This window comes from Zea mays, chromosome 8, assembly GCF_902167145.1.
Source record: "Zea mays cultivar B73 chromosome 8, Zm-B73-REFERENCE-NAM-5.0, whole genome shotgun sequence".
Classification (NCBI taxonomy): domain Eukaryota; kingdom Viridiplantae; phylum Streptophyta; class Magnoliopsida; order Poales; family Poaceae; genus Zea; species Zea mays.
Genome location: NC_050103.1, coordinates 177,642,314 through 177,655,204, shown reverse-complemented (window position 1 = coordinate 177,655,204; position 12,891 = coordinate 177,642,314). Strand labels below are relative to the sequence as shown.

General features: G+C 47.5%; 1 protein-coding gene across 1 annotated transcript; it reads right to left on the bottom strand.

Moving 5' to 3' along the window:
- Window positions 1-11,560: 11,560 nt before the first annotated feature.
- On the bottom strand, window positions 11,561-12,891 carry LOC100276764 (Protein RETICULATA-RELATED 3 chloroplastic). Its single transcript, NM_001150479.2, has one exon. The coding sequence runs from the start codon at window positions 12,744-12,746 to the stop codon at window positions 11,715-11,717; it is 1,032 nt and encodes a 343-aa protein (NP_001143951.2). The 5' UTR covers window positions 12,747-12,891; the 3' UTR covers window positions 11,561-11,714.

Genomic DNA, 12,891 nt, shown 5'->3' with positions numbered 1-12,891 from the left:
AGGCGGTCGGCTTCCGTGCTGCTGAGCCCGAGCCAGGAGGCCAAGGCCGAGGCCGGCTTGACCGTCTTCTTCTCCGGCTCCTCCGCGGGGGACGACGGGCGGGCGTAGGGCGCGCGCTCGACGAGGCGGTCCTTGCGCTTGGGGTGGGGCTGAGTGGCTGACCGAGCGGTTGCGCTGAGGAAGAAGACCGCTCTCCCGCCTGAGGGTCGCGTCGCAGGGAGACGGCGACCAGGACGCGCCCGGGGCCGAGGTGCCCACCCCACACGATGCACCCCCTCGCAGCAAATGGGCCGTCCGCGCGACACTCAGCAAATGGGCCGCGCGGGTCCAAGGGATGATGGGCCGAGGAAGAACCGCTCTCCTGCTGTCTTGCAACAATTTAGTACCATACTGGCTACTAAAGGAGACATGGCGCGACTTATAAGCGTTGGCGCGGACTTAGCAATACGAACTCGGTTGGTGGCTGAATTGCTTAAGTTCTACTCCTGCGCAGGCATGATAATATTTTTGCCGAAGACCTGTGTTTCGCACGTATATGGCAGAACCGGTCAGAGGCAGAACGGTCAAAGGCAGACTACTATTACTTACTTAATAAGTAGTAGAGATATATATATATATATATATATATATATATATAAAAGATTTTGACTAATTCTTGTAATCTCTACCACAAAAGGACCTTCACAACCGATGTTTCAAACCTATTCATTAGCCTATAACTAAGTTAAAAATATAAAGCGCACAACCTAATATAACAATGTAAATGAGGAAGGGAAAATACGATAAATATATAAACTCTCATTTATGTGTGGTATTTTTATCGAGGTAATAAGAATTGTGCGAGCTTTTTCCTAATCCTCTTTGGAGCCCCACGCAAGAAAAGTCCATGCGAGGGCTAAGTTTTTTGTCAGTTAACATCGTAAATAGTCTTGAGCCTTCTCCACGCGCAAGTGAAGCTCTGAGTCCAGTCTCTCTCGAATGCTCTCTGTCATCTCCACAATCAAGCTTCTGGCTAAAACGTCGTCTGCCTTGTTTTCTCCAGCACACGGTGACGGGCACAATACAAACGTGGTTGGTATGATTTTGCAGGACTAATAACCTCTTGAAAGGGAAATGTGCCCTTGGGCCATTTCTAAGTATTTTGGTGATTGAGTGTCAACACAAGTGCTTAAATGTGAATTTATGCCCATGGATGAACAAAGTGCAAATCATGAGTAAAGGTATGTTTCTAAGCCTTAGTACATTGGTTTTGTGTACTAATATACTTGTCTAAGTGTTAGAAACAGAAAGAAGAAAAGAAGAGAAGAGTGGGCTGTGTACAGCCAAAAGGATGTTTCGGTCTGGGGCACCGGACTGTCCGGTGGTGCACCGGACAGTGTCCGGTGCGCCAGGCTGCCTCGGGCGAAGAAGCCGCTCTCGGGAATTTGCCGACGGCGTACGGCTATAATTCACCGGACTGTCCGGTGAGCCAACGGTCGGCCGCGGAATCTGCGCGCGACACGTGGTCTGGCCAACGGTCGGAAAGAGGCACCGGACTGTCCGGTGTGCACCGGACATGTCCGGTGCGCCAGATCTGCAACGGTCGGCAACGGTCGACTGCGCTGTTTATGGAAATAAATCGGGCACCGGACAGTGTCCGGTGTGCACCGGACTGTCCGGTGCGCCCGACGACAGAAGGCAAGGATGGCCTTCCAGATTTGTTCTCAACGGCTCCTAGCTGCCTTGGGGCTATAAAAGGGACCCCTAGGCGCATGGAGGATAAGACCAAGCAACCCTACAACATTCCTAAGCACCAAGACATCGATCTCGCGCATTCGTTTCATTGTGATAGCATATAGAGCTCTTGTGGAGTTGTGAACTCTTTGAGTTGTGTTGCGAGCTCTTGTTGCGACTTGTGTGCGTGTTGTTGCTCTGATTTTGAGTCTTGTGTGCGTTGCTAGTTCCTTCCTTACTCCGTATTTCTTTGTGAATCTCAAGTGTAAGGGCGAGAGGCTCCAAGTTGTGGAGATTCCTCGCAAACGGGATATTGAGAAGAAAAGCATAACATTGTGGTATTCAAGTTGATCATTGGATCACTTGAGAGGAGTTGAGTGCAACTCTCGTCCGTTGGGACGCCACAACGTGGAGTAGGCAAGTTTTGTACTTGGCCGAACCACGGGATAAATCACCGTGTCCTCTCTGTGTTGATCTTCTTGTGATTATCATATTGTGCAAGATCTTCGCTCTAGCCACTTGGCATTAACTGTGCTAACACTTAATCAAAGTTTTGTGGCTTAAGTTTTTAAGATTTACAGGATCACCTATTCACCCCCCTCTAGGTGCTCTCAATTGGTATCGGAGCCGTTCTCTTCAAGAAAGGGACTAACCGCCCGAAGAGATGGATCCTAAGGGGAAGGGAATCGTGATCAACGATAAGGAGAAGGAGTCCTTCGTCAACGAGCCCAAAGAAGACAAGCCTACCGACTCCGGCTCGGGCCATAGACGGAAGGAAGGAAAGAAGAAGAAGACAAGGCGCATCAAGGAGATCGTCTACTACGACGACAGCGACGAATCTTCCTCTTCCCAAAAGGACAACGACGACAACGACTATGACAAACAAAAGACGGTTAACTCAAACTTTTCTTTTGATTATTCGCGCATTCCGCATAGCTCAAATGCTCATTTGCTCCCCATTCCACTTGGCAAGCCCCCTCACTTTGATGGAGAGGACTACGGATTTTGGAGTCACAAAATGCGTACTCACCTATTTTCTCTCCATCCAAGCATTTGGGAGATTGTGGAAAGTGGAATGAAATTTGATAGCTCGGATAGCCCTTCGTTTATTAATGAACAGATCCATAAAAATGCACAAGCTACTACTGTGTTGCTAGCCTCTTTGTGCAGGGACGAGTATCACAAGGTGAGCGGCTTGGACAATGCCAAGCAGATTTGGGACACCCTCAAGATCTCTCATGAGGGGAATGACGCCACCTTACTCACCAAAATGGAGTTGGTGGAAGGTGAGCTCGGACGATTCGCGATGATAAGGGGCGAGGAGCCGACGCAAACATACAACCGGCTCAAGATCCTTATCAACAAAATAAGGAGCTACGGAAGCACGCGATGGACGGATCACGACGTCGTCCGCCTAATGCTAAGGTCATTTACCGTTCTTGATCCTCACTTGGTAAACAATATTCGTGAAAATCCTAGGTACATCAAGATGTCGCCCGAAGAAATTCTTGGAAAATTTGTAAGCGGGCGAATGATGATCAAGGAGGCGAGGTACGTGGACGACGCGTTGAATGGCCCAATCCATGAGCCTCAACCCATTGCTCTCAAGGCAACAAGGAGCAAGGAGGCGCTACCCAGCAAGGTGGCGCAAATTGAGGCGGCCGGTCTTAATGATGAAGAGATGGCCCTCATCATCAAAAGATTCAAGACGGCACTAAAGGGTCGCAAGGGACAGCCAAGCAAGACTAAGACCAAGGGAAAGCGATCATGCTTCAAATGCGGTAAGCTTGGTCATTTTATTGCTAACTGTCCCGACAATGATAGTGACCAGGAACACGGGAGCAAGAGGGAAAAGAAGAAGCATTACAAGAAGGCCAAGGGCGAGGCACATATCGGAAAGGAGTGGGATTCGGATTGCTCCTCCTCCGACTCCGACAATGAAGGACTCGCCGCCACTGCCTTCAACAAGTCATCCCTCTTCCCCAACGAGCGTCACACATGCCTTATGGCAAGGGAGAAGAAGGTATGTAATCAAAACAATGTCACTTATGATTCTTCCAGTGATGATGAGTCTAGTGATGATGAAATAGATTACTCTAGTTTGTTCAAGGGATTGGATAGAACTAAAGTAGATAAAATTAATGAATTGATTGATGCCTTGAATGAAAAAGATAGACTCTTAGAAAAACAAGAGGACCTTTTGTATGAAGAGCATGACAAATTTGTAGAAGCACAAAAATCTTATGCTTTAGAAGTTAAAAGAAATGAAGTGCTTTCTAGTGAACTATCTTCTTGTCATAAAACCATTGCTACTTTAAAGAGTGTTAATGATGACTTAAATGCTAAACTAGAAGTAGCTAGTAAATCTAATTCTTGTGTAGAACATGTTGAGATTTGCACTAGGTGTAAAGATTTCGATGTTGATGCTTGTAGTGATCATTTAGTTTCAATTTCCAAATTAACTGAGGATTTGGCTAGTCTTAATGCCCAACTTAAGACTAGCAAGAATGAATTTGATAAACTAAAATTTGCAAGGGATTCCTATACGATCGGTAGACACCCCTCAATTAAGGATGGACTTGGCTTCAAGAGGGAAGCCAAGAACTTAACAAGCCATAAGGCTCCCATTCCCACTAAGGAGAAAGGGAAGGCCCCTATGGCTACTAGTGCTAAAAAGAACCATGCCTTTTTATATCATGATAGGAGACAAACTAGAAATGTGTATAGGAGTTATAATGCATATGATGATTTTAACTCTCATGCCATGTTTGCTTCTAGTTCTTCCTTTATGCACGTTAGAAATATGTCTAGGAAAAATGCTATGCCTAGAAAGAATGTTATTCATGCTCCTAGGAAAGTAGTGAATGAACCTTCTACAATTTATTATGCTTTAAATGCTTCCTTTGCTATTTGTAGAAAGGATAAGAAAATTGTTGCTAGGAAGTTAGGGGCAAAATGCAAGGGAGACAAAACTTGCATTTGGGTCCCTAAGGATATTTGCACTAACCTTGTAGGACCCAACATGAGTTGGGTACCTAAAACCCAAGCCTAAATTTGCCTTGCAGGTTTATGCATCCGGGGGTTCAAGCTGGATTATCGACAGCGGATGCACAAACCATATGACGGGGGAGAAGAAAATGTTCACCTCCTACGTCAAGAATAAGGATTCCCAAGATTCAATTATATTCGGTGATGGGAATCAAGGCAAGGTAAAAGGGTTAGGTAAAATTGCAATCTCAAATGAGCACTCAATTTCTAATGTGTTTTTAGTTGAGTCTTTGGGATATAATTTATTATCTGTAAGTCAATTATGCAATATGGGATATAATTGTCTTTTTACAAATGTAGATGTGTCTGTCTTTAGAAGAAGTGATGGTTCACTAGCTTTTAAGGGTGTATTAGACGGCAAACTTTATTTAGTTGATTTTGCAAAAGAAGAGGCCGGTCTAGATGCATGCTTAATAGCTAAGACTAGCATGGGCTGGCTGTGGCATCGCCGCTTAGCACATGTGGGGATGAAGAACCTTCACAAGCTTCTAAAGGGAGAACACGTGATAGGTCTGACTAACGTTCAATTCGAAAAAGATAGACCTTGTGCAGCTTGTCAAGCAGGTAAACAAGTGGGAGGAGCGCATCACAGCAAGAATGTGATGACCACTTCAAGACCCCTGGAGCTGCTGCATATGGACCTCTTCGGACCCGTCGCCTATCTGAGCATAGGAGGGAGTAAGTATGGTCTGGTTATTGTAGATGATTTTTCCCGCTTCACTTGGGTGTTCTTTTTGCAGGATAAGTCTGAAACCCAAGGGACCCTCAAGCGCTTCCTCAGGAGGGCTCAAAATGAGTTTGAGCTCAAGGTGAAGAAGATAAGGAGCGACAACGGGTCCGAGTTCAAGAACCTTCAAGTGGAGGAGTTCCTTGAAGAGGAAGGGATCAAGCACGAGTTCTCCGCTCCCTACACACCACAGCAAAATGGTGTGGTAGAGAGGAAGAACAGGACGCTCATCGACATGGCAAGGACGATGATAGGAGAGTTCAAGACCCCCGAGTGCTTTTGGACGGAAGCCGTGAACACGGCTTGCCACGCCATCAACAGGGTCTACCTTCATCGCCTCCTCAAGAAGACGTCATATGAGCTACTAACCGGTAACAAACCCAATGTATCTTATTTTCGTGTATTTGGGAGCAAGTGCTACATTCTAGTGAAGAAGGGTAGAAATTCTAAGTTTGCTCCCAAAGCTGTAGAAGGGTTTTTGTTAGGTTATGACTCAAATACAAAGGCGTATAGAGTCTTCAACAAATCATCGGGTTTGGTTGAAGTCTCTAGCGACGTTGTATTTGATGAGACTAATGGCTCTCCAAGAGAGCAAGTTGTTGATTATGATGATGTAGATGAAGAAGAAGTTCCGACGGCCGCTATACGAACCATGGCGATTGGAGAAGTGCGGCCACAGGAACAAGATGAACGAGATCAACCTTCTTCCTCAACAACGGTGCATTCCCCAACTCAAGATGATGAACAGGTTCATCAACAGGAGGCGTGTGATCAAGGGGGAGCACAAGATGATTATGTGATAGAGGAAGAAGCAGAACCGACACCTCCAACCCAAGTTCGAGCGATGATTTAAAGGGATCATCCCGTCGACCAAATTCTGGGTGACATTAGCAAGGGAGTAACTACTCGGTCTCGATTAGTTAATTTTTGTGAACATTACTCCTTTGTCTCTTCTATTGAGCCTTTCAGGGTAGAAGAGGCCTTGCTAGATCCGGACTGGGTGTTGGCCATGCAAGAGGAGCTCAATAACTTCAAGAGGAATGAAGTTTGGACGCTGGTGCCTCGTCCTAAGCAAAATGTTGTGGGAACCAAGTGGGTGTTCCGCAACAAACAAGACGAGCACGGAGTGGTGACGAGGAACAAGGCTCGACTTGTGGCAAAAGGTTATGCCCAAGTCGCAGGTTTGGATTTCGAGGAGACTTTTGCTCCTGTGGCTAGGCTAGAATCAATTCGTATCTTGCTAGCATATGCCGCTCATCATTCTTTCAGGTTGTACCAAATGGATGTGAAGAGCGCTTTCCTCAACGGGCCAATCAAGGAGGAGGTGTATGTGGAGCAACCCCCTGGCTTCGAGGATGATCGGTACCCCGACCATGTGTGTAAGCTCTCTAAGGCGCTCTATGGACTTAAGCAAGCCCCAAGAGCATGGTATGAATGCCTTAGAAACTTTCTAATTGTTAATGCTTTCAAAGTTGGGAAAGCCGATCCAACTCTTTTTACAAAGACATGTGACGGTGATTTGTTTGTGTGCCAAATTTATGTCGATGACATAATATTTGGTTCTACTAACCAAAAGTCTTGTGAAGAGTTTAGCAGGGTGATGACGCCAAAATTCGAGATGTCGATGATGGGCGAGTTGAACTACTTCCTTGGGTTCCAAGTGAAGCAACTCAAGGAAGGCACCTTCATCTCCCAAACGAAGTACACGCAAGATCTGCTAAAGCGGTTTGGGATGAAGGACGCCAAGCCCGCAAAGACTCCGATGGGAACCGACGGACACACCGACCTCAACAAAGGAGGTAAGTCTGTTGATCAAAAAGCATACCGGTCAATGATAGGATCTTTGCTTTATTTATGTGCTAGTAGACCGGATATTATGCTTAGTGTATGCATGTGTGCTAGATTTCAATCCGATCCTAAGGAATGTCACTTAGTGGCGGTGAAGCGAATCCTTAGATATTTAGTTGCTACGCCTTGCTTCGGGCTCTGGTATCCAAAGGGGTCTACCTTTGACTTGGTTGGATACTCAGATTCTGACTATGCTGGATGTAAGGTCGACAGGAAGAGTACATCGGGGACGTGCCAATTCTTAGGAAGGTCCCTGGTGTCGTGGAACTCTAAGAAACAAACCTCTGTTGCCCTATCCACCGCTGAGGCCGAGTATGTTGCCGCAGGACAGTGTTGCGCGCAACTACTTTGGATGAGGCAAACCCTCAGGGACTTTGGCTACAATCTGAGCAAAGTCCCACTCCTATGTGATAATGAGAGTGCTATCCGCATGGCGGAAAATCCTGTTGAGCACAGCCGCACAAAGCACATAGACATCCGGCATCACTTTTTGAGAGATCACCAGCAAAAGGGGGATATCGAAGTGTTTCATGTTAGCACCGAGAACCAGCTAGCCGATATCTTTACCAAGCCTCTAGATGAGAAGACCTTTTGCAGGCTGCGTAGTGAGCTAAATGTCCTAGATTCGCGGAACTTGGATTAAATTGTAGCATACATGTGTTTATGCCATTGATCATGTTCATTCTGCATTTTGTTGCTTATTGTGGTGCTCAAGTTGTACAAACACTCCCGGGACCTCACAAGTCCGTTGCAAAGTGATGCACATGTTTAGGGGGAGTTGTGTTACAACTTGACCCTTTGAGACTAACCATATGCTTGAGTTTGCATGATTTAGTCTCGAAGGAGAATTGAAAGGGAAAAGGTGGACTTGGACCATGAAAGACTTCCACTGCACTCCGATGAGAGGGTAACTTATTCCAAGTCCATCTCATGAACTCTTATTGCCATTTGCTCTTAATTGAAGATCTTGGTGAGGCAATGGGGTTATGGGGCCAAGATTGATCCCGTTTTGGTGCTTGATGCCAAAGGGGGAGAAAATAAAGGCCAAAGCAATAGATGGATCAGCTACCACTTGAGAAACTTTGAAAATAGTAGAGTAGAGCTTTTGGTTTGTCAAAAACTCTTTTATTGTATCTTTTGTCAAAAGTTGGCTTCTTGTGGGGAGAAGTAGTGATTATGGGAGAAAGGGGGAGTTTTTGAAATCTTTGATCAATCTCTTTGGAATGACTCTCTTTATGCTTCAACATGTGCGTTTGACTTAGAGATAGAGATTTGAGTTTGATTTGCAAAAACAAACCAAGTGGTGGCAAAGGATGATCCATATATGCCAAAATTGAATAAAACTCGAATTTATTCTATTTGAAGTGATTATGCACTTGTTCTAGTTGCTTTATGTTGTGTTGGCATAAATCACCAAAAAGGGGGAGATTGAAAGGGAAATGTGCCCTTGGGCCATTTCTAAGTATTTTGGTGATTGAGTGTCAACACAAGTGCTTAAATGTGAATTTATGCCCATGGATGAACAAAGTGCAAATCATGAGTAAAGGTATGTTTCTAAGCCTTAGTACATTGGTTTTGTGTACTAATATACTTGTCTAAGTGTTAGAAACAGAAAGAAGAAAAGAAGAGAAGAGTGGGCTGTGTACAGCCAAAAGGATGTTTCGGTCTGGGGCACCGGACTGTCCGGTGGTGCACCGGACAGTGTCCGGTGCGCCAGGCTGCCTCGGGCGAAGAAGCCGCTCTCGGGAATTTGCCGACGGCGTACGGCTATAATTCACCGGACTGTCCGGTGTGCACCGGACTGTCCGGTGAGCCAACGGTCGGCCCGAGCCAACGGTCGGCCGCGGAATCTGCGCGCGACACGTGGTCTGGCCAACGGTCGGAAAGAGGCACCGGACTGTCCGGTGTGCACCGGACATGTCCGGTGCGCCAGATCTGCAACGGTCGGCAACGGTCGACTGCGCTGTTTATGGAAATAAATCGGGCACCGGACAGTGTCCGGTGTGCACCGGACTGTCCGGTGCGCCCGACGACAGAAGGCAAGGATGGCCTTCCAGATTTGTTCTCAACGGCTCCTAGCTGCCTTGGGGCTATAAAAGGGACCCCTAGGCGCATGGAGGATAAGACCAAGCAACCCTACAACATTCCTAAGCACCAAGACATCGATCTCGCGCATTCGTTTCATTGTGATAGCATATAGAGCTCTTGTGGAGTTGTGAACTCTTTGAGTTGTGTTGCGAGCTCTTGTTGCGACTTGTGTGCGTGTTGTTGCTCTGATTTTGAGTCTTGTGTGCGTTGCTAGTTCCTTCCTTACTCCGTATTTCTTTGTGAATCTCAAGTGTAAGGGCGAGAGGCTCCAAGTTGTGGAGATTCCTCGCAAACGGGATATTGAGAAGAAAAGCATAACACTGTGGTATTCAAGTTGATCATTGGATCACTTGAGAGGAGTTGAGTGCAACTCTCGTCCGTTGGGACGCCACAACGTGGAGTAGGCAAGTTTTGTACTTGGCCGAACCACGGGATAAATCACCGTGTCCTCTCTGTGTTGATCTTCTTGTGATTATCATATTGTGCAAGATCTTCGCTCTAGCCACTTGGCATTAACTGTGCTAACACTTAATCAAAGTTTTGTGGCTTAAGTTTTTAAGATTTACAGGATCACCTATTCACCCCCATCTAGGTGCTCTCACCTCTCCCGGTACAACTATTATAATGGTCTGCTTAAGCACCAAGGGGTAGAGGATGTCTAACCTCACTTCAACTAGGGGCTAACCTAGAGCAAGATCTATAAACAGTGGTCTAACTAACCTAATAACTTCGCAAAGTACCTATATTAATTATAGAGTGATTCTTTGTTACTGGATGATCATATGCCAATGACCAAACAACAATACACGAGTAAAAAATAATAATAAAATTTGTGTTACTGGAGAGTTGCATGTACAGGCCAAATATATGATGAACCATAAAGCTCTGCGTACTAGTTAAGGTGAATCGATGCGATGCATGCATTCCGACGCTAACACCAAAACTGGCATAAGATGTCATAAGACCAGAAAAGTAAATCACAGGAGTCATAAGGGCATGTACAATGTTTAATGTAGAGGTTTTTGACGTGATGGGGTTTTTGCACATAAAAAAATCGTGACATGTATAAAGGGTATTTTACTTTCCGTGAATAGGCGTCTCTAGCTCGTAAATCAAGTAACAACACATATCTCACTTCTCACCGTACGAATTCGTCGTCTGTTCTATCGATCCGATGCTATATAGGTGCATTTACTTCTGTATTTATTAGTGGACTATATTTATAGACAGTCCATTATATAATAGTCTCTTTAGTTGTCTCTTATGTTTGAAGAACTGTTTTGGTGTCTCTCCACTATACATGCCCTAAGAGCAACTCTAAAAGAACGTGTAAACTAACCCCAAAACAGATATTAGTCAAAAATAGTAGTTTTTCTTACTCCAACAGCTCCCTCATTCTTCTCCTAAAAAACTAGCGTCCCGCATCCACAGCCTCCTCTCCCTCATATTTTGGTGTGTTCTATCCCTCCCCAATCCATCCATCAACGTATCAGATCATCCACGGCGTCCCGACGACTGTACATATTGTGCCACATGTCACATTTAAAAAAACTGTTGGAGTACCCATCATAATTCACTCTTAAAAATTTTTAGCCTGCTCTTAATAATCAATTTTTAGGGTAAAATTTTTAACATCCTTTTTGGAGTTGCTCTAAGACCCGAAAGTTTTCCCCCACTTCTTAAGCATGACAGTTACAATGAAATGTAACACTAATACCTAATTGTAGTTCCAACGATCATTGCTCTGGCATGGCCCTGTGGCCTCACTACATCAGTAAGGCATTCAATATGGATTCTTGATTATTATGGCATAGCACATAGCCATTGTAAAATCCAAACGTTAGGTTCTAGACGTGTCCAAACAAGGTGGGGAGGGGGTCACTATCCTCTCATCATAGTATCATTCAGAATCATATATATTGCATGCAAATCAAGCAACTGAAGGTATAACGAGCAGGCTACCCATTGAGTCAACGATCAAGGATGAGAGAAAAACTTCGTTCTAAGCATATACTCCCTTCGTTTCTTTGTTTCTTTCTAGTTATCGCTGAATAGTTTAATTTTACACTATCCAGCGACAACTAAAACGAAAACTAAAACGCCAGCGACAACTAAAACGAAAACTAAAACGAAACGGAGGAAGTAATCATCAACAGCGACAAACCACAAACCGACTTTAAGAAAAGAAGTTGAGCCTCACTCCTTATTCCATTCCAACCAACTCTACAGGTTTCTTGCAAAAGAGCGTGGGACGATGCACCATCATCTTACTGTTCCTCTCCTCTACCACTTACTTACCCTCCTCTCCATCTCTCGCCTCACCGATGGCATCTGCTGCAGCATTGCCCACAGCTATCAACCTATCCTTCTCTTCCGCGACCGTCGCCGGCTTATCTGATTTTTGCGCCCCAGTCAACCTAGCAAGCAGCACGAAGGACACCCCACCAAGCACGTTGTTCAAGCAGCGGAGAACAACGACGGACGCCTTGAACACCGGCGCCGGTGCGACCTTGCCGAGCATGTACTCGACCCCATTCAGCGTCTGGTACCGCAGGTTGCTGCTGCCGGCCATGTGGAGCGCCCAGGTGGCCGCGTTGAGCAGCGTGGGCGGCGGCTTGTTGGGCGTCTCGAACGCCGGGTCCATGCGCTTCCGCATCGCCATAAGGCCGTTGGAGAGCGCGGTTCCCGCGAGCCCGGCTGCGAAGCCGACCACCGCGAAGGTGGCGCCCTTGGACACGAGCGTGGCGACGCGGGAGCCGAGCGAGAAGGCGCCGGGCTCGAACATGTGGCTGGGGAGCGCGGAGGCGGCGGACGACGCGGCGGCGGTGGGGGCGAGGAGGTACATGAGGACGAAGTTGAGGATGGAGCCGACGACGAGGGTGGAGAAGACGAAGTCCAGCTCGTTGAGGCCGAAGTTGGGGCGGGAGGCCATGTCGCCCAGCACGCATGCGGTGACGCCGACGAGCTCCTCCATGAGCACCTTGAAAGGGAACTGCGGGTCCGCGGCGACGCGGGCGGCCCACCCGGCGAGGAAGAGCCCGAGGATGCCCCCGCCGCGGCGGCCGCCGCCGGAGTTCGCGGCGTCGCCACCAGATCCGCCGCCGCCGCCGTACGATCGCGGCGGCGGCGGCGGCGGCGGAGGCAGCCTGCCCCCCGGGCCGGACGGGCAGGGGGTCCGGAGGCGGAGCAGGGACGACGGGCTGGCGGAGAGCGGGGAGAAGGAGAGGCTCGCGGTGGGCGCGGCGCGGCGGGGCGCGATGCGCGGGGAGGAGTCGAGGTGCGCGGGGAAGTACTTGGCGGCGGCGAACGCCGTGGAGGCCATGGCGATCCGGACGCGAGGGGATCGCGCGCGTCCTGTGCTGCGCGTGCGAGATGGGCGCGGCGGCGGCGGCGGTGCGGTAGCCGGTAGGTGACTAGCGAGCGTTGGTTTGGGGTGGTGTAGTGAAGTGCAGCGTTGCTTGGTTAGG